General features: G+C 44.8%; 1 protein-coding gene across 2 annotated transcripts in view; it reads right to left on the bottom strand.

Annotated features, from left to right (window-relative positions):
• Positions 1-19240, bottom strand: part of cdh13 (cadherin 13, H-cadherin (heart)) — a 568028-nt gene that overhangs the window by 292817 nt on the left and 255971 nt on the right. For both annotated transcript variants that reach the window (XM_039017434.1, XM_039017433.1), the window contains exon 7: positions 8613-8757. In XM_039017434.1, coding sequence (XP_038873362.1) covers positions 8613-8757 — 145 coding nt within the window. The remainder of the gene's footprint in view (positions 1-8612; positions 8758-19240) is intronic.

Raw genomic sequence — 19240 nt, forward strand, 5'->3', positions numbered from 1 at the left:
ACGTCCGCCCTCCTGGGCTTTTCATGCACAACAGTGTCTAGGGTTTCCTGAGAATGGTGAGACAAAGAAAAAACATCTGGTCAGTGGCAGTACTGTGGGTTAAAACAGCTTGTTGGTGAGAGAGGTCGAAAGAGAATGGCAAGAATCGTGCAAGCTAACAGGCGGGCGACAAACAGACAAATAACAGCGCAGTACAACAGTGGTGTGCCGAATGGCATCTTGGAAAGCACAACTCGTCGATCCTAGTCACGGATGGGCTATTGCAGCGGATGACCACACAGCTAAAGACAAGAAGAAGCAACTCCACTGGGCACACGATCATCAAGACTGGACAATTGAGGAGTGGAAAAACATTGCCTGGTCTGATGAATCCTGGTTCCTGTTGTACCATGCTGATGGCAGAGTGACAATTTGGCGTAAGCAGCAATAGTCCATGGACTCATCCTGCCTGGTGTCAACGGTACAGGCTGGTGGTGGTGGTGTACCGCCATCCAATATGTAGCAACTGCGTGATGCCATCGCGTCAGCAAGGACCAAAATCCCTGTGGACTTCAGGCTGTTCTGGAGGTAAAGGGGGTTCGACCCTGTACTAGATGGATGTACCTAATAAACTGGCCGTTGAACGTATAGGATCATGGTATCTAGCCATTTAAATAACGTTAGCCGTCTAGCTAAAAATATATTTATGGGCTGTATTCGATTATGGAGAGCGAATTAAATAGTTTATTTGTCATCTTGCTAGTTAGTTATCTAGTTGTGGCTATCTGGCTAGTATCACCAAGGGCTTTCTTCAGCAATAGCAACAGTAGCACAGATAGCTAGACCATAAAACAAGGATGAATATGTATGAACTATCCAATTTGTAAGTCGCTCTGGATAAGAGCGTCTGCTAAATGACTTAAAATGTAAATGTAAATAAAACAACACACACAGACATGCATTGCCAAACAACACTACTGCCACCTTATGGTTTGGAGTATTTTAAGGCTGGCTGATTACTTCAAGGTCTCTGCTGTGTGACACTCCGTTCAGACGTGCTAAGTGTTGTCGGCAGGCAGACGTTTGACAATCTTACCAGTGTGTCTGAACCTTAAGAGATGACAGTCCTAAACACACTGGCTCCACTGATACCACAGACATTAATTTGCTGGGTGGCTGGGGTGGCTGCTTGGCTTGAAGGACAGATAATTAGGCATTGTGGGATTGAAACGCTACCGGAGTTGTGAACAGTAGTGGGTCTGTGCTGTGAGAGACCCAGACGATTGTGTGAGGAAATCCTAATGGTACAGACAAGCCACCATTATACTACAAATTACCTGCCAGCATTAGTGTCACCCTCGGCCCAATCATTTTCTCTCCCGGATCAATCTGTGCTCTGGCCTCCCTAGTCCTCCATGGGGGCCTGTCTTGGCAATTAGGTATTGATTTTGTTTTCCTTTTATTTTCTGAGCCTGATGACCCAACACCCCTGCAGTCTCTCAGCTCTTCTGCTCCCTGTTCAGTTGTGACAGGCAGGAGACGCAGAAATGTCTCAGTCAGATGGTGAACTACATGGGAGGAAGTTGGGCTGCACCGATTAGGCTGCAGTAGAGAGATCAGATAAACATCGAACCCAGCGTGACTGTGGATAAGTCTGGACAAGGGGTCATTAAGAAGAGCATATCTGGACACTCCAGAGTATCCTCACATGGGAGTTAATTGGATAATGGGATAGTGCTATTTGATTTAGCATCATTGCATGGAGTGTCAATGAATGGTTTGTAATGGATGGTATGTTCTGCTGTTAGATGATGAAATGTTAGTGGATGGAGCACAAGTGTACACAAGAGCTTTGCCCTGACCATTTATTTGTGTAAGTGAGTGTGTTTGTGTGTGTGTGTGTCTCTCTCTCTTTCTGTCACTGTCTCTCTCTCTTTATTTCTTTCTTCTCTCTCTATCTCTGTGTGTGTGTTTGTATCCCTATGTTTATGACATAAGTTTTTTCAGTCTGGTCAAAGCTGCAGAGACGAGAGGAATGCAGAGGCGTCCTTCACATCCACTCTCACAGTGGGAGCCCCGACCCTAATTACTTCTGATAGAGACAAATTAGATGGTAACACTAGCAGAAATCCAGTTATATGGAATACGTTCATTTATACTGCGTCATGTTCAAATACTACATGAGAGGGATTAAAAAAAAATACTTAGCAGACAAAACACAAACATGGCCTGAGAGCTGAGCTGAGGTTAGGTTACAACACATCTGCCACGCTGATCCTCAACACAGAGGCCCCTCAGGGGTGCGTGCTCAGTCCCCTCCTGTACTCCCTGTTCACTCATGACGGCGCGGCCAGGCACGACTCCAACACCATCATTAAGTTTGTCGATGACACAACAGTGGTAGGCCTGATCACCGACAACGACGAGACAGCCTATAGGGAGGAGGTCAGAGACCTGGCCGTGTGGTGCCAGGACAACAAGCTCTCCCTCAACGTGATCAAGAAAAAGGAGATGATTGTGGACTACAGGAAAAAGAGGATCGAGCACGCCCCCCATTCTCATCGACGGGGCTGCAGTGGAGCAGGTTGAGAGCTTCAAGTTCCTTGGTGTCCACATCACCAACAAACTAACATGTTCTAAGCACACCAAAACAGTCGTGAAGAGGGCACAACAAAACCTATTCCCCCCTCAGGAAACTGAAAAGATTTGGCATGGGTCCTCAGATCATCAAAAGGTTCTACAGCTGCACCATCGAGAGGATCCTGACTGGCTGCAACACTGCCTGGTATGGCAACCGCTCGGCCTCCGACCGCCAGGCACTACAGAGGGTACTGCGAACAGCCTAGGACATCACTGGGGCCAAGCTTCCTACCATCCAGGACCTCTATACCAGGCAGTGTCAGAAAAAGGCCCTAAAAATTGTCAAAGACTCCAGCCACTCTAGTCATAGACTGTTCTCTCTGCTACCACACGGCAAGTGGTACCGGATCGCCATGTCTAGGTCCAAAACAGCTTCTACCCCAAGCCATAAGACTCCTGAACATCTAATCAAATGGCTACCCAGACTATTTACATTGCGCCCCCCCCCGCACCCCCCCCCCCCCCCCCGCACCCCCCCCCCGTTTTTCCTATTTTGTTGCAAGCAAGCGGGATCATGAAGACCAAGGCGCTCTCCAAACAGGTCAGGGACAAAGTTGTGGAGAAGTACAGATAAGGGTTGGGTTCTAAAAAAAGTATCAGAAACTTTGAACATCCCACGGAGCACCATTAAATCCATTATTAAATCATGAAAAGAATATGGCACCACAACAACCCTGCCAAGAGAGGGCCGCCCACCAAAACACACAGACCAGGCAAGGAGGGCATTAATCAGAGGCAACAAAGAGACCAAAGATCACCCTGCAGGAGCTGCAACGCTCCACAGCGAAGATTGAAGTATCTGTCCATAGGACCACTTTAAGCCATACACTCCACTGTGTTGAGCTGTGCTTTACGGAAAAGTGTCCAGAAAAAATCCATTGCTTAAAGAAAAAATAAGAGGCATGTGGGAGACTCCCCAAACATATGGAAGAAGGTACTCTGGTCAGATGAGACTAAAATGTAACTTTTTACCCATCAAGGAAAACGCTATGTCTGGCGCAAACCCAACACCTCTCATTACCGCGAGAGCACCATCCCCACAGTAAACCATGTTGGTGGCAGCATCATGCTGTGGGGATGTTTTTCATCGGCAGGGACTGGGAAACTGGTCAGAATTGAAGGAATGATGGATGGGGCTAAATACAGGGAAATTCTTGAGGAAAACCTGTTTCAGTCTTCCAGAGATTTGAGACTGGGACGGAGGTTCACCTTCCAGCAATGACCCTAAGCATACTGCTAAAGCAACACTCGAGTGATTTAATAAGGGGAAACATTTAAATGTCTTGGAATGGCCTAGTCAAAGCCCAGACCTCAATCCAATTGAGAATCTGAGGTATGACTTAAAGATTGCTGTACACCAGCGGAACCCATCCAACTTGAAGGAGCTGGAGCAGTTTTGCCTTAAAGAATGGGCAAAAATCCTAGTGGCTAGATGTGCCAAGCTTATAGAGACATACCCCAAGAGACTTGCAGCTGTAATTTCTGCAAAAGGTGGCTCTACAAAGTATTGACTTTGGGGGGGTGAATAGTTATGCATGCTCAAGTTCTGTTTTTTTGTCTTATTTCACAATAAAAAATATTTTGCATCCTCAAAGTGGTAGGCATGTTCTGTAAATCAAATGATACAAACCCCCAAAAAATCCATTTTACTTCCAAGTTTCAAGGCATCAAAATAGGAAAAATGCCAAGGAGGTGAATACTTACACAAGCCACTAGTGTTTTTGCAGACTGCAGTAAAGTATAATGTAGTATTTACTGTAGTATTTTAGCAAACTGTAGTGTACTGTAGTATTTTTGGGGACATTACTGTCGTATTTACTAAAGTGTTTCTGTTTTTTAACTGGAAAAAAACTATTTTCCATTATCTGTAGGCTGGTAGTTAGATAGGTAAGTAGGTAGCTAGGACTTGATTCTGAATGGAGAGTTCAGAGCTTCTGCTCTTTTCTATAACCTGTAGGGAACACAATATATGGTCTATACTTGGCATGTAAGTTTCTCACTTACAGGTGGCACAAATTGGGTTATGGAGAAGGGGAATTGGCAGGGTATATACAAATACTGTAGTATTTACTCTACCTACATGTACATATTACCTCAACTAACCGGTGCCCCCGCACATTAACTCTGTACCGGTACCCCCCGTATATAGTCTTACTATTGTTATTTTACTGCTGCTCTTTAATTACTTGTTACTTTAATTTCGTATTCTTATCCGCATTTTTTAAAACTGCATTGTTGGTTAGGGGCTCGTAAGTAAGCATTTCACTGTAAGTTCTACACCTGTTGTATTCGGCGCATGTGACTAATAACATTTTATATGATTTGATTTGATATAGAAAAACACCCCTAACACTGAATTCTGAACGCAAATAGACAAATAGAGATGTGCCTTTGATTCCATACAGAAGATGAAGATGTAAATGTATAGGGCTATGCCAAGGAATTGTAGCAAGGCAGACCAACTATTCCAAGGCTGTCAAAAAAGAGGGGGTGCTTGGGAGAAGAAAGGAGAAGAAAGGAGAAGAAATTGAGAGAGTAAAGCCTTGGGGCATGTATAGCAGAGAGAGAGGATTAAGATAGAGAGAAAAATAGTAAAAAAGAAACAGAAAAGGAGTGGGTAAGTAAACAGAAGGGGGAGAAAGGCTTGCCAGGAGAGCTGGGCTCAGGGTTGCTCAGTTTGCACAGAAATGTCAGAAACAGTGTGACATTGTCCCGTGCAGCCTCCCCTGATGCCTGCAGTCCCCACAACAGAGACAAACACATCCCACTGCCACCACTTACTGCTACACAGACCACCATACTGAAATCTCATATCCATACAGTAAAACACACACAAGTCCAATTTGCATAATTTCCATGGTAGTTTAAAGGGCTTGTTTAGGGAAATGATGCTTCTATGGTATAGTTAAGTTATTCTTGAAGCAAAATGGCGTGGAATATTGCAGAACAAATGCAGGTTAAAGGGTGAGGTAAATAAAATAAGGCAAAGCACAGAAACATGATTGGTGCTCACACATTGTTATCCAAATCACACACACATAAGAAAAACACAAATACACTCATGTATAGGCAGTGTTTCACATGAATGTAAAGTATGGGAGAGTTAGGGTTAACCCTGGTGGCGTGTGGTCCAGGGGCCATATTACTGACAGGCCAGGACACACTGGGGGTCCAAGACCCGTCCACCTCTGTGATTAATGAGGCAGGGGTCAGGGGACAAATGCTGAGTTCCTGATTAGGAAGGTATTGGCAGAGGGCATAAATATGGGACTGATCCCTGTAACCTCATCTCCCACCCACCCCCGTCCACCCCTCCCACATAGACAGCTACATTGCAACTGTGCACCTACATGAACAAATACTGTAGTGTATAATACAGTTGGAATACTTTAGTATTCACTGTATTATTTTTGCAGACTTTACTGTAGTATTCACTGTAGTGGTTTTTTGCAGACTTTAGTATTTACTGTAGTATACTATAAAATACTACAGTATACTGTAGTATTTACTCTAGTGTTTTTGCAGACTGCAGTAAAGTATAATGTAGTATTTACTGTAGTATTTTAGCAAACTGTAGTGTACTGTAGTATTTTTGGGGACATTACTGTCGTATTTACTAAAGTGTTTCTGTTTTTCAACTGGGAAAAAACTATTTTCCATTATCTGTAGGCTGGTAGTTAGATAGGTAAGTAGGTAGCTAGGACTGGATTCTGAATGGAGAGTTCAGAGCTTCTGCTCTTTTCTATAACCTGTAGGGAACACAATATATGGTCTATACTTGGCATGTACGTTTCTCATTTACAGGTGGCACAAATTGGCTTATGGAGAAGGGGAATTGGCAGGGTATATACAAATACTGTAGTATTTACTACAGTAAAAAAAAATGTGGACTGTAGGGTTTTGTGAATAATACTGTAGTATTTACCATAGTATTCAACAGTATACTACACAATTCTATACTAAGTACTACAGATGATTGAGGGATACTACAATGTGTAGTATAGTATGCTACAGTATACTACAGTTTACTACAGAAGTCTACAGAAAATGTATCCCCCTGCCCCCCCCCCCCCCAGCCCACACCAACCATGAGCAGTGTAGCAGTGAAGTGAGAGCAGGGATTGAATTGACTCCTCTGTACATCATCAGTCCTATCCCTCATTTCAATTTGATTTACCATGGCAACTGCTCCAAAGAGATGTCAGATGAAGACATAGTGAAATTAAATCAAGACCAGAGTGTCTATGAAACATATAATTGCAAATAAAACAAATCAGCATCCATCTTATTAAACCGAGTCACGGGAGGACCTGAATGTACTTTGTAGATAAAAATTGAATCCAAACTAGGCAGAAAATGAGTTCTGCAAAGTGATGGCAGCTGAGTTTGCGAAACCTTGAGTTAACTTGTCTCCGTAAACGGATTCAGACTTAAAACTAAGATGATTCATCTGTATTTTGGCCTAAACCTCCATAACCCAATAAAACCTAGCCTGCTGGGTATTTGTCATATTCCTGAATCCCACACAATTCGCTGCGAGGCTTTTAGCCATAACTTTACAAAGAGCTACAGGGAACTCTAAAGTAGTTCCATCATTTGGCCCTTTGGCTATTAGAAAAACCTGCTTTGGTTCACAATATTAGTTCTATGTGCAACCAAAAACCCTGTGCCTACTGTTTTATAGCCCCAGTGATAGCTAGCACATCATTATGCTTTCATTAGCCTAGCTGTAAAGATCCATACAGGCAAACACTGCAGTTGAAGACTATTGTCACCATGGGGAATAACACTGTGTTACTCTACTGACTGTGTGATTAATGTCTCTTGCCTGATGACTTTTCAGCCTTATCTTCTGCTGCTACAGCTGCTACTGAGTGTTATGTACAGTATATTTGTTTGTGTGCTAATGATATGAGCACAAGTCAGCTCTTTACAGAGTTAGGTCCTGATATCATCTCTGCTCTGTCTCATTACCCTTTTGTGTTGTGCAAACTCACTGTCTCTGTCTTTCTTTCGCTATCTCTCTCACACACTAATACAGACACGCGCGTACACACCCACTAACACACACGCACACGCACAGGAGGGTGAGGTCCTCTGTGACTGGTGTAAGCCAAAAGTGTTTGAGGTTGTCACAGTAACCAGCCCAGAGAGGTTGAGGAGAGAATGAGGACAAGGGACAAGAGCCGGGGATAGCAGAGCAGTAGAGCCAGCTGGAGAACAGAGGAAAAAGTTCAGACCTCCAAAGGCTCTGCTCTGTTTCCCTGACTTTTTAATTTATTTCTGCAGCACACAGAAGAGGAGAGGAGAAAGGAGTCATCCACTCTCCAAATGGTCTGCTTCCTGTGTGAGTCATTAAACAACATACACACAACAACAATAGTCCCGTAAAATGAAAAAAAGGAATGAAAGCTCAAATGATAATGCTCACCTTTCTATGGTCACATTGTCTGACAAGGTATGAAACACGTGTATTATTCTGACACATTAATGGGGGGAAAACATGTTTTCTTCAGAGATTCTTGATGAATGTTTTTCAAAGTTCAGTCTTGGTGGATGTCTTTCAAAATTGAAGATATAGTCAATTCTGTTCTTAAGTACGGTACACAAATAATCAATATGACACCATAATTACTCCTGCATTTTCCTGGCCCTTTTTTGTCCTCTCAGCTGCTTTCAGCTCGTCTCAGACATCAGACCACCATTAACGCAGCAATATGAAGTCGGGTCAAAGAACGGTCACAGCTGACAGTGGCAGTAGGCTGATGATGACACTGCATCACTATCTTCATACCAGCTTTCCCTTAACCGTGGTCATCTTCACTAGGAACTAAAATAAGGCAAATTACCCAAAACGTGGAGGGAGTCCCTGAACTTGTTCAATCATAAATGCTTTCGTTCTCCATTGCAAAATGTTTAGCACATTTTTGCACTGATTAATACGACCCTGGTCAACATTGCCATAGATAAGCAAAGAGAGCACCGCCACCTACCTGTAGGTGAGCCCTCCAGCACCTCCCCAGCGTAGCGGGTCTCCTTGAAGATGGGCCTGTTGTCATTCTGGTCGTTGACGTCCACCAGCAGGGCTACAGGACCCTCCACCAGCTTCCCACTCAGGTCTGTCACAGACACCTCCAGCTGCAGACAGGACACACAAGGGTCAAAGGTCAGGACAGGAGTTCAGTTATACAGCTGGTATGTCAAGGTTTATACAGAATGACATTCATTTAGACTACATTACATTTACATTTAAGTCATTTAGCAGACGCTCTTATCCAGAGCGACTTACAAATTGTGAAAGCATAGAATACCTGATTGTCTGTTACACGCCTGAGAGATAAATATATCGTAAAAAGCGCAATTCAATCAAAAACTAGTCAATCAAAAACACACACACACACACACACACACACACACACACACACACACACACACACACACACACACACACACACACACACACACACACACACACACGGCACACACACGGCACACACACACACACACACACACACACACACACACACACACACACACACACACACACACACACACACACACACGGCACACGGCACACAGGCAGGTAGCACATAGTACACAGTAACTACAATATTTCACCATTCTTAAAAGAACTGTAAACTCTATGTAAAGAGCGGCGAGTCGCGCCAATCGAGTACTACTCATTTGTCTCTGTTCTCTCTCTCTTTCCCAACACTACAGCAGCAGAGACTATCATTTTATGAATAGATGGACAGTGATAAAAGTTAACGGCCGTCATTTTAATCTCTCAACCAGCAGGAGAAACGAGTGCTAGCTAGTTCCTGTTCCTGACTTGAGCAGATGGATCTGGTGTTAGTGACCTGTGCTGCTCTGCCATGTTACTGAGGAGCAGACACAATGAGAGGACACATTAGGCCTGCCCTCAGATATGAAGAGGTCCTACAAAGCTTCAAACCACAGGAAGCCGTTCAAACCCACTTCCCAGCTAGCACATAACGTTCTGAGAACCATATGTTTCTTAGAGCTTGATGATAGCATGGTTGTCCTATGGTTATTTTGCCTACAACCTTCCCACAATGTTCTGGGAATGGTACAGGATACCTAGGTAGAAGATAGCGTTCTGAGAACCATATGTTTCTTAGGTGGGAATTTCAGTATAACATTTCCTACAGGTTTCCTTGTAGTTTTATTTAAAGTAATGTTTTCAAATTGATCAAAGAACGTTAAGAAACAATGTTCTTCTGTGGGAATTTCAGTACTTCAGCATAACGTTTCCTACAGGTGTTTCCTCGTGTTCTCAGAACATTAAGAAAACTTTCCATAAAAAAAATACAAAAAAATGTTAGTAACGTTGAAAGAACCTTCCAAGAATGTTATTTAAAATAAATATACATTCTGTTCTCAACGACAACAAAACTCTCTCTATCCTCTGTGTGATCACGCTCTCTGAGGCCGATGTGAGTAAGACCTTTAAACAGGTCAACATTCACAAGGCCGCGGGGCCAGACGGATTACCAGGACGTGTACTGCGAGCATGCGCTGACCACCTGGCAGGTGTCTTCACTGACATTTTCAACCTCTCCCTGTCCGAGTCTGTAATACCAACATGTTTTAAGCAGACCACCATAGTGCCTGTGCCCAAGAACACGAAGGTAACCTGCCTAAATGACTACCGACCCGTAGCACTCAGGTCTGTAGACATGAAGTGCTTTGAAAGGCTGGTCATGGCTCACGTCAACACCATTATCCCAGAAACCCTAGACCCACTTCAATTTGCATACCGCCCGAACAGATCCACATACGATGCAATCTCTATTACACTCCACACTGCCTTTTCCCAACTGGACAAAAGGAACACCTACACTCCCGTTCAAAAGTTTGGGGTCACTTACAAATGTCCTTGTTTTTAAAGAAAAGCAATTTTTTTGTCCATTTAAATAACATCAAATTGATCAGAAATACAGTGTAGACATTGTTAATGTTGTAAATTACTATTGTAGCTGGAAACGGCAGATATTTTATGGAATATCTACATAGGCGTACAGAGGCCCATTATCAGCAACCATCACTCCTGTGTTCCAATGGCACGTTGTGTTAGCTAATCCAAGTTTATAATTTTAAAAGGCTAATTGATCATTAGAAAACCCTTTTGCAATGATGTTAGCCCAGCTGAAAACTGTTGTCCTGATTAAAGAAGCAACAAAACTGGCCATCTTTAGACTAGTTGAGTATCTGGAGCATCAGCATTTGTGGGTTCGATTACAGGCTCAAAATGCCCAGAAACAAATAACTTTCTTCTGAAACTCATCAGTCTATTCTTGTTCTGAGAAATGAAGGCTATTCCATGTGAGATATTGCAGAGAAACTGATCTCGTACAACGCTGTGTACCACTCCCTTCACAGAACAGTGTGAACTGGCTCTAACCAGAATAGAAAGAGGAGTGGGAGGCCCTGGTGCACAACTGAGCAAGAGGACAAGTACATTAGAGTGTCTAGTTTGAGAAACAGACGCCTCACAAGTCCTCAACTGGCAGCTTCATTAAATAGTACCCGCAAAACACCAGTCTCAACGTCAACAGTGAGGAGGTGACTCCGGAATGCTGGCCTTCTAGGCAGAGTTGCAAAGAAAAAGCCATATCTCTGTCCACTGTCTGTGTTCTTTTGCCCATCTTAATCTTCTATTTTTATTGGCCAGTCTGGGATATGGCTTTTTCTATGCAACTCTGCCTAGTAGGCCAGCATCCCGGGGTCGCCTCTTCACTGTTGAAGTTCCCATACAGGTCATACACATTTCCCATTATAAATCAGACCTGTCGTCAAACTGTGCACGTGTGAACGAGCATGAACTAAAACTCTGCCTGAATTAACGCCCATCATTCACCTTTTATGGTGACAATAACGCCATTATTGGCTGCATACTTTGGTAGTATTGGAATTAGGCCAAGACGGTATATCTAAAGGAAATATCAATGGCGAACTTGATCAAATGACTTTGGAGGTGTTGGCAGAAGTTTTTTTTTTCAGTGACATTTGCTGTATCGGACCGTTTCTGAAACACAAAAACAATTGCAAACTACTGTGGACCTGTAAACAGATCGTTTGAATTCAATAATGTTTTGCATTGACTTTCTCCCAAACCTAAATGTGCTGCAATGCCCATGAATTCTGAAACATTGTCTTCTCTGAAAAATGTTTGAACTACAATAGGCCTACTTACAGTGGTAGCCTACACACTTCAATGCAACATATCAACTGTCTGTTCACCTGTAAAATGTTACTGTAGCCTATGTTATAAACTACGCTCCCTTTCCGATGCATAGAGCAAATACTTGAAATCATAATAGCCTATCTAATAGGATCATTTAAATTAGAGATAAGGTCATTTGTTGTATGGCTACTTGGGGAACATGAACTCATCATGGCCAGAAAAGGTGCAATTGTTACGGCTGTCATAGTCGTTCTCCTCCTCAGACGAGGAGGAGCATGGATCGGACCAACACGCAGAGTGGTTAGTGTTCATTATTTAATGAAAGTAAAACAGAACACTTCAAGACAAAAAACAACAAACGTAACCAAACCGAAAACAGTCCTGTGTGGCACGAACACTGACACGAGATACAAACACCCACAAAACACACGTGAAACCCAGGCTGCCTAAGTATGATTCTCAATCAGGGACAACGATTGACAGCTGTCTCTGATTGAGAATCATACCCGGCCGAACACAAACATCCCAACATAGAAAATCAAACATAGACAAACCCACCCAACTCACGCCCTGACCAACTAAATAAATACAAGAAAAAGGAAAACAGGTCAGGAACGTGACATAACCCCCCCTTAAGGTGCGAACTCCGGGCGCACCAGCATAAACTCTAGGGGAGGGTCTGGGTGGGCGTCTGTCCACGGTGGCGGCTCTGGCGCTGGTCGTGGTCCCCACCATAGTCAAACCCCGCTTCCGTGGCCTCCTCCCAATGGCCACCCTCCATGTCAATCCCACTATACCAAAGGGCAGCACCGGACTGAGGGGCAGCTCCGGACTGAGGGGCAGCTCCGGACTGAGGGGCAGCTCCGGACTGAGGGGCAGCACCGGACTGAGGGGCGGATCCTGGCTGGCCGGCTCTGGCGGATCCTGGCTGGCCGGCTCTGGCGGATCCTGGCTGGACGGCTCTGGCGGATCCTGGCTGGACGGCTCTGGCTGGTCCTGGCTGGACGGCTCTGGCTGGTCCTGGCTGGACGGCTCTGGCTGGTCCTGGCTGGACGGCTCTGGCTGGTCCTGGCTGGACGGCTCTGGTGGATCCTGGCTGGCCGGCTCTGGCGGATCCTGTCTGGCAGACGGCTCTGAAGGCTCAGGACAGACGGGCAGCGCTGGGCAGGCAGACAGTTCAGACAGCGCTGGGAAGGCAGGCAGTTCAGACTCAGGCTGCGCTGGAGAGGAGGAAGGCTCTGACAGCGCTGGACAGGTGGGAGCAGCTGGAGAGAGAACCCGGAGAGACAGCCTGGTGCGGGGGGCTGCCACCGGAGGACTGGTACGTGGAGGTGTCACCGGGTATACCGGACCGTGAAGGAGGACACGCGCTCTTGAGCACCGAGCCTCCCCAACCCTACCAGGTTGAATGGTCCCCGTAGCCCTGCCAGTGCGGCGAGGTGGAATAGCCCGCACTGGGCTATGCTGGCGAACCGGGGACACCATCTGTAAGGCTGGTGCCATGTACGCCGGCCCGAGGAGACGTACTGGAGGCCAGATATGTTGGGCCGGCTTCATGGCACCCGGCTCGATGCCCAACCTAGCCCTACCAGTGCGGCGAGGTGGAATAGCCCGCACTGGGCTAAGCACGCGTACTGGGGACACCGTGCGCTTTACCGCATAACACGGTGTCTGACCAGTACGACGCCCTCTCACTCCACGGTAAGCACGGGGAGTTGGCTCAGGTATCCTACCCGGCTTTGCCACACTCCGCGTGTTCCCCCCCCCAAGAAATGTTTGGGTCTGACTCTCGGGCTCCCAACCGCGTCGCCGCGCTGCCTCCTCATACCAGCGCCTCTCTGCCTTCGCTGCCTCCTCATACCAGCGCCTCTCTGCCTTCGCTGCCTCCAACTCCGCCTTGGGACGGCGATATTCCCCTGGCTGAGCCCAGGGTCCTTTGCCGTCCAGAATCTCTTCCCAAGTCCAGGAGTCCTGGGTTTTTTCCCGCTGCTGTTGCCGCCCTTCTCCACTCCGCTTGGTCCATTGGTGGTGGGTGTTTCTGTTACGGCTGTCATAGTCGTTCTCCTCCTCAGACGAGGAGGAGCATGGATCGGACCAACACGCAGAGTGGTTAGTGTTCATTATTTAATGAAAGTAAAACAGAACACTTCAAGACACAAAACAACAAACGTAACCAAACCGAAAACAGTCCCGTGTGGCACGAACACTGACACGAGATACAAACACCCACAAAACACACGTGAAAGCCAGGCTGCCTAAGTATGATTCTCAATCAGGGACAACGATTGACAGCTGTCTCTGATTGAGAATCATACCCGGCCGAACACAAACATCCCAACATAGAAAATCAAACATAGACAAACCCACCCAACTCATGCCCTGACCAACTAAATAAATACAAGAAAAAGGAAAACAGGTCAGGAACGTGACAGCAATGTTCATGATATATGTATTACGTTTATAAATGAAACATTGTCTACTCGAGAAATGTGACATTACAGTATTCAGACGTAGCCTACAAACGTCAATGGAAAAGGTGAACTGCTGTTCTACCGTTATATTTTGGATCGCATAGAGCAAAATACTTTAAACACCGGAAGCTTATCTATTTACTACTGAGAAGTGGGTCCAGTTAAATGAGAGATGGGACAAACGGTAGCCTATCCTAACTTGTTGTAGGCCTATTGACTATTTTGTACGAAACCATCAGTCAGAAAAGGTGAGGAATTTATTGATCATGGAAATTAAAAAATAATCAGAAATATATACTTTTTGGTTATGAATACGTGATAATATATTCCCCATTTGCACAAGGCTACTTTTGCCTTCTTGCAATACAATTCTTCAACCACTAGAAACTGCATACGCATGGTCTAAAGTTTGTGGGAGGACAAGCACATGCTCATGTTTAGTTTTTAAAAAATGCCAATTTTTGGGTGACAACTGGCACAAGCATGTTTTGTGGCATATTTTGTGCATACCCAACATGTATAAATTAGGCCCCTGGAGCCAGACTATACGTAAGCCCCCAGTGCTCCTCCTGGCTTCCTCTGCCATTCCTGGCTTCTCATTAGTCTCTCTCTCTCTCTCTCTCTCTCTCTCTCTCTCTCTCTCTCTCTCTCTCTCTCTCTCTCTCTCTCTCTCTCTCTCTCTCTCTCTCTCTCTCTCTCTCTCTCTCTCTCTCTCTCTCTCTCTCTCTCTCTCTCTCTCTCTCTCTCTCTCTCTCTCTCTCTCTCTCTCTCTCTCTCTCTCTCTCTCTCTCTCTCTCTCTGTGTGTGTGTGTGTAAAAGTGGCTATGCTGAGGGTGGAGCTTCATTGGCCATCCAGAAGAGGTGCAGCCACTGAGACGCTAACATACTGCTCCCCAATCCCTCCCCCCTCAAGACCCTCTACAGGCCTGTATCACTTATTCATGTATTCAACAGCTCCTAACGGTGCAGTATGGGCCCGGCCTGGCATCCCCTCATCAGGGGGATCTCTCCGGCTTAGCAGAGCACAGGCCAAACAAACAAATGCCAACATCTGACACAAACAAGCTGACTTTAATACTCAGAGTCAGAGTTTGAGCCCAAGCCTCTTCTTAGTCAGGGACCACTTTTACATGCGTACAGTATTACGGAGAGTAGCTTATATCCCGCTTAAGGTCTTATTCTGGATAAACTGTTTACATACACTTTTGATATCTCGCTCACGAGGTTAAATGGAATAGTAACTGAAATGTGGACACTGACTGTAGGCCTATAACCTCTCACATGTACCCTCATATAATATTACATTTTTGCAGTACAATTATACAACAAATATACATTTTGTCTCGGGAACAGGGGTGGAGAAATATGATTTCTTTCTTTCAGTGTCTCTTGAAAAAATATGAATGCGTGTGTAACTTGTTTGAGACTTTCTTTGACACTGTTATGCAAGCAGAGTATTTCAATCACATAAAATATGTACCCAAGACGAACTGAAGTCTTACCAGAACCGCGTTCCATTGTTTTCTCAGCTTTCATTTGCTTAAAACAATCTTTCTACTGTTTTGGAATTATTGCATTTTCTCGCAGGTCCATAAACTAAACAGACAACTTCACTGGTGTTAACTAGATTACTAATGCATTCATTCTATCAATGTAAAGTGTTATTCTGGTGAGCACTACTTTATTTAGTCTTCTGGGGCAACAATTTATGACAGAAGAGAAGCTGCATGTATCAAACTATAGTTGACAAACAAATGGCCTACCAAATGTCGGAAATTATTATATGGCCTAAATGATAAACAGAAACGTATCTAAATTAGTGGTGAAAGGAGCCTAAGCCAGTAGGCTACGGTGTATCAGCAAAATAAATTGTGGAATTGTTATGGCAGCTCGAACTGCGCAGGTATAGCCTACTATTTAAGTTATTTGTTTGACAATCAGATGAAAACATTATCACACAACACCCATGATATGTGAAACTGAGCTTGTGCAGATCGCAAAAACAACAGTAAATGGGATAAGATGTTTACATGCCACAGTATCCCGTCTTAGATCAGCATGTCCCAGGCATCTTATCCGGGTTTCTCATAACCGGGACACAAGCTTTTTCGGGTTATTTTAAACAGGATATGATGTTTATATGTGTCGACTCAAAAATGGAATACTTGAGTATCCCGAATAACAACGGGATATTGGTGGGCATGCAAATGTGGTCAATGTGCCTGAGGATTAAAATCCACCCGTCGACTAAGCGATTTAACATCTTAAATGTGTCGTCCACTTCAACACTGAAATAAGATGTTCATTTTTCCCTACCTGACTCAGAGTAAAAGTTTATATGGAGAGCTACTCATTATGCTCATTGCACTCTGATATAAGATTCTGTCTTAAGAAACCATCACGTACCGGTACCTTGAACGTGTTTCATCCCAGACTGGATCAGTGTCATTTCAAGATGAACATAAGGAGCCGCTCTCAAACATAACATCATTTGCTCTCAAACATAACATCATTTGTGTCATTCTAACATCACCTTTGTCTACCCTATCACACAATAAGCAAAACAAATGCCCCTTCTTCCTCTCTGCTGTCCAATAGGAATAGCTAACAGGATAATTCCCCAGAAAGACCAGACCAAAGGTATCCATCACAGAGAGTGGTGTCGGTGCTCTACTCCTCTCTTATCTAGCATATTAGCTGCTCCTGCTCCCCTCACTATCAGTAATGCATGACACCACTCCCCGTCTTTATCACACAGGTCATCCTCTCTCCCTCTTTCTCCCTCTATTTCTCTCTATCTCCAATGGTGGGCACCAGGCCCAGAGAACAAGGCATAATGGTAGTAATGACAGAGATGCAAGTAAAGTGAGAGAGTTAGGGGTTAGAGGCCTAATGGCCCTATAGATCATCAACTCCTCTTCTCACTCCTCGGCGGTGTAGTCGGCGGGGAAGCAGCAGCACACAGACAGACTACAGTACAGTAGCAGGGTATTTATGAGGGGCCATTTCCTCTACCTCTGTCTTCATCAGCGAAACTGTTGACTCTCAACTAATGGTGCTCACATGAGAAAACTCACAATCTCATCTTCTCCAGCAAACCATGTCCCACGCAAACACACAGGCAACAAACATAAAAACATATGGGATATACACTACAAGACCAAAAGTATGTGGACACCTGCTCGTCGAACATCATATTCCAAAATCATGAGCATTAATATGGAGTTTGTCCCTCCTTTGCTGCCATAACAGATTCCACCCTTCTGGGAAGGCTTTCCACTAGATGTTGGAACATTGCTGCAGGGATTTGCTTCCATTCAGCCACAGGAGCATTAGTTAGGTCGGGCACTGATGTTGCTCCAGAGTCCAATGGCAGCAAGCTTGACACCACTCTAGCAGAAGCTTGGCATTGGTGCTCTTAGGGTTGTGTGCGGCTGCTCGGACATGGAAACCCATTTCATGAAGCTCCCAACGAACAGTTATTGTGCTGACATTGCTTCCAGAGGCAGTTTGGAACTCAGTAGTGAGTGTTGCAAACGAGGACAGACATTTTTTTACGCGCTACACGCTTCAGCACTCGACAGTCACGATCTGTGAGCTTGTGTGGCCTACCACTTTGTGGCTGAATCGTTGTTGCTCCTAGACGTTTCCACGTCACAACAACAGTACTTACAGTTGACTGGGGAAGCTCTAGCAGGTCAGAAATTTGACAAACTCACTTGTTGGAAAGGTGGCACGTTGAAAATCACTGAGCTCTTCAGTAAGGTCATTGTACTGCCAATGTTTGTGTATGGAGATTGCATGGCTGTTTGCTCGATGTTATACACCTGTCCAACGATGTTGAGTTAATAAATAATAATAAAAAGAAAAATAGTAACACTAGAGTAGAGCTATATATAGGGAGTACCAGTACCGGATTTATTTTTTTAACAATCAAACACATATACTAATCCTGACAACCATACACACACGCACGGTCCCACCTGCTCACAGATGCACACAAACACACACACACACACACACACACACACACACACACACACACACACACACACACACACACACACACACACACACACACACACACACACACACACACACACACACACACACACACACGCACAACGAAGCAGGAAAACATGAATAGGGTAACAGCTAAATTAGATAACACATTCATTTAGGGATATTTAGAGACACAAAAGGTTTCTTTCAGAGACAGGGATTTATAAACAGGCCCCCCTGTGAGTCCTATTGAAAGTCTCCCTGACATACACACCTCACAGCACGCCGTGCCTGAGTGACTAAGATAACATTAGCTGTGATTGAGGCACCTTACGTCTGATCATTGGAGAATGTATCACATCAACAGAGCCGTCATCTGCATGGGAGACAAAGGAAGCATCTTACATAAGCCCGACTTCAAACACTGGCCTGTGAATACCGTATGCCTGTAACAACCTTTCAAACGTCACCTGCCCCTTAAAACACCTTTGATTTGGCAGTCGCTCAGCGGCAGCCAACACACCTCAGCTAAATGACATCATTTACCTTGTACTCTTACCTGTTGTTTTCAGCTATTCCCTTTCTTACAAATATCTGACAGCTGTTTACACTCTGTCAAGTGTACTTACTCTCACAGTTAAAGGCTGCTACACACTTTTTTTAACCCTTATTTTACCAGATAAGTTGACTGAGAACACATTCTCATTTACAGCAACAACCTGGGGAATAGTTACAGGGGAGAGGAATGAGCCAATTGTAAACTGAGGATGATTAGGTGGCCACAATGGTATGAAGGCCAGATTGGGAATTTAGCCAGGACACTCTTACGATAAGTGCCATGGGATCTTCAGTAACCACAGAGAGTCAGGACACCCTGTTTAACATCCCATCCAAAAGACAGCACCCTACACAGGACAATGTCCCCAATCACTGGATTGGG

The sequence above is a fragment of the Salvelinus namaycush genome, chromosome 21 (assembly GCF_016432855.1).
Source record: "Salvelinus namaycush isolate Seneca chromosome 21, SaNama_1.0, whole genome shotgun sequence".
NCBI classification, from domain to species: Eukaryota; Metazoa; Chordata; class Actinopteri; order Salmoniformes; family Salmonidae; genus Salvelinus; species Salvelinus namaycush.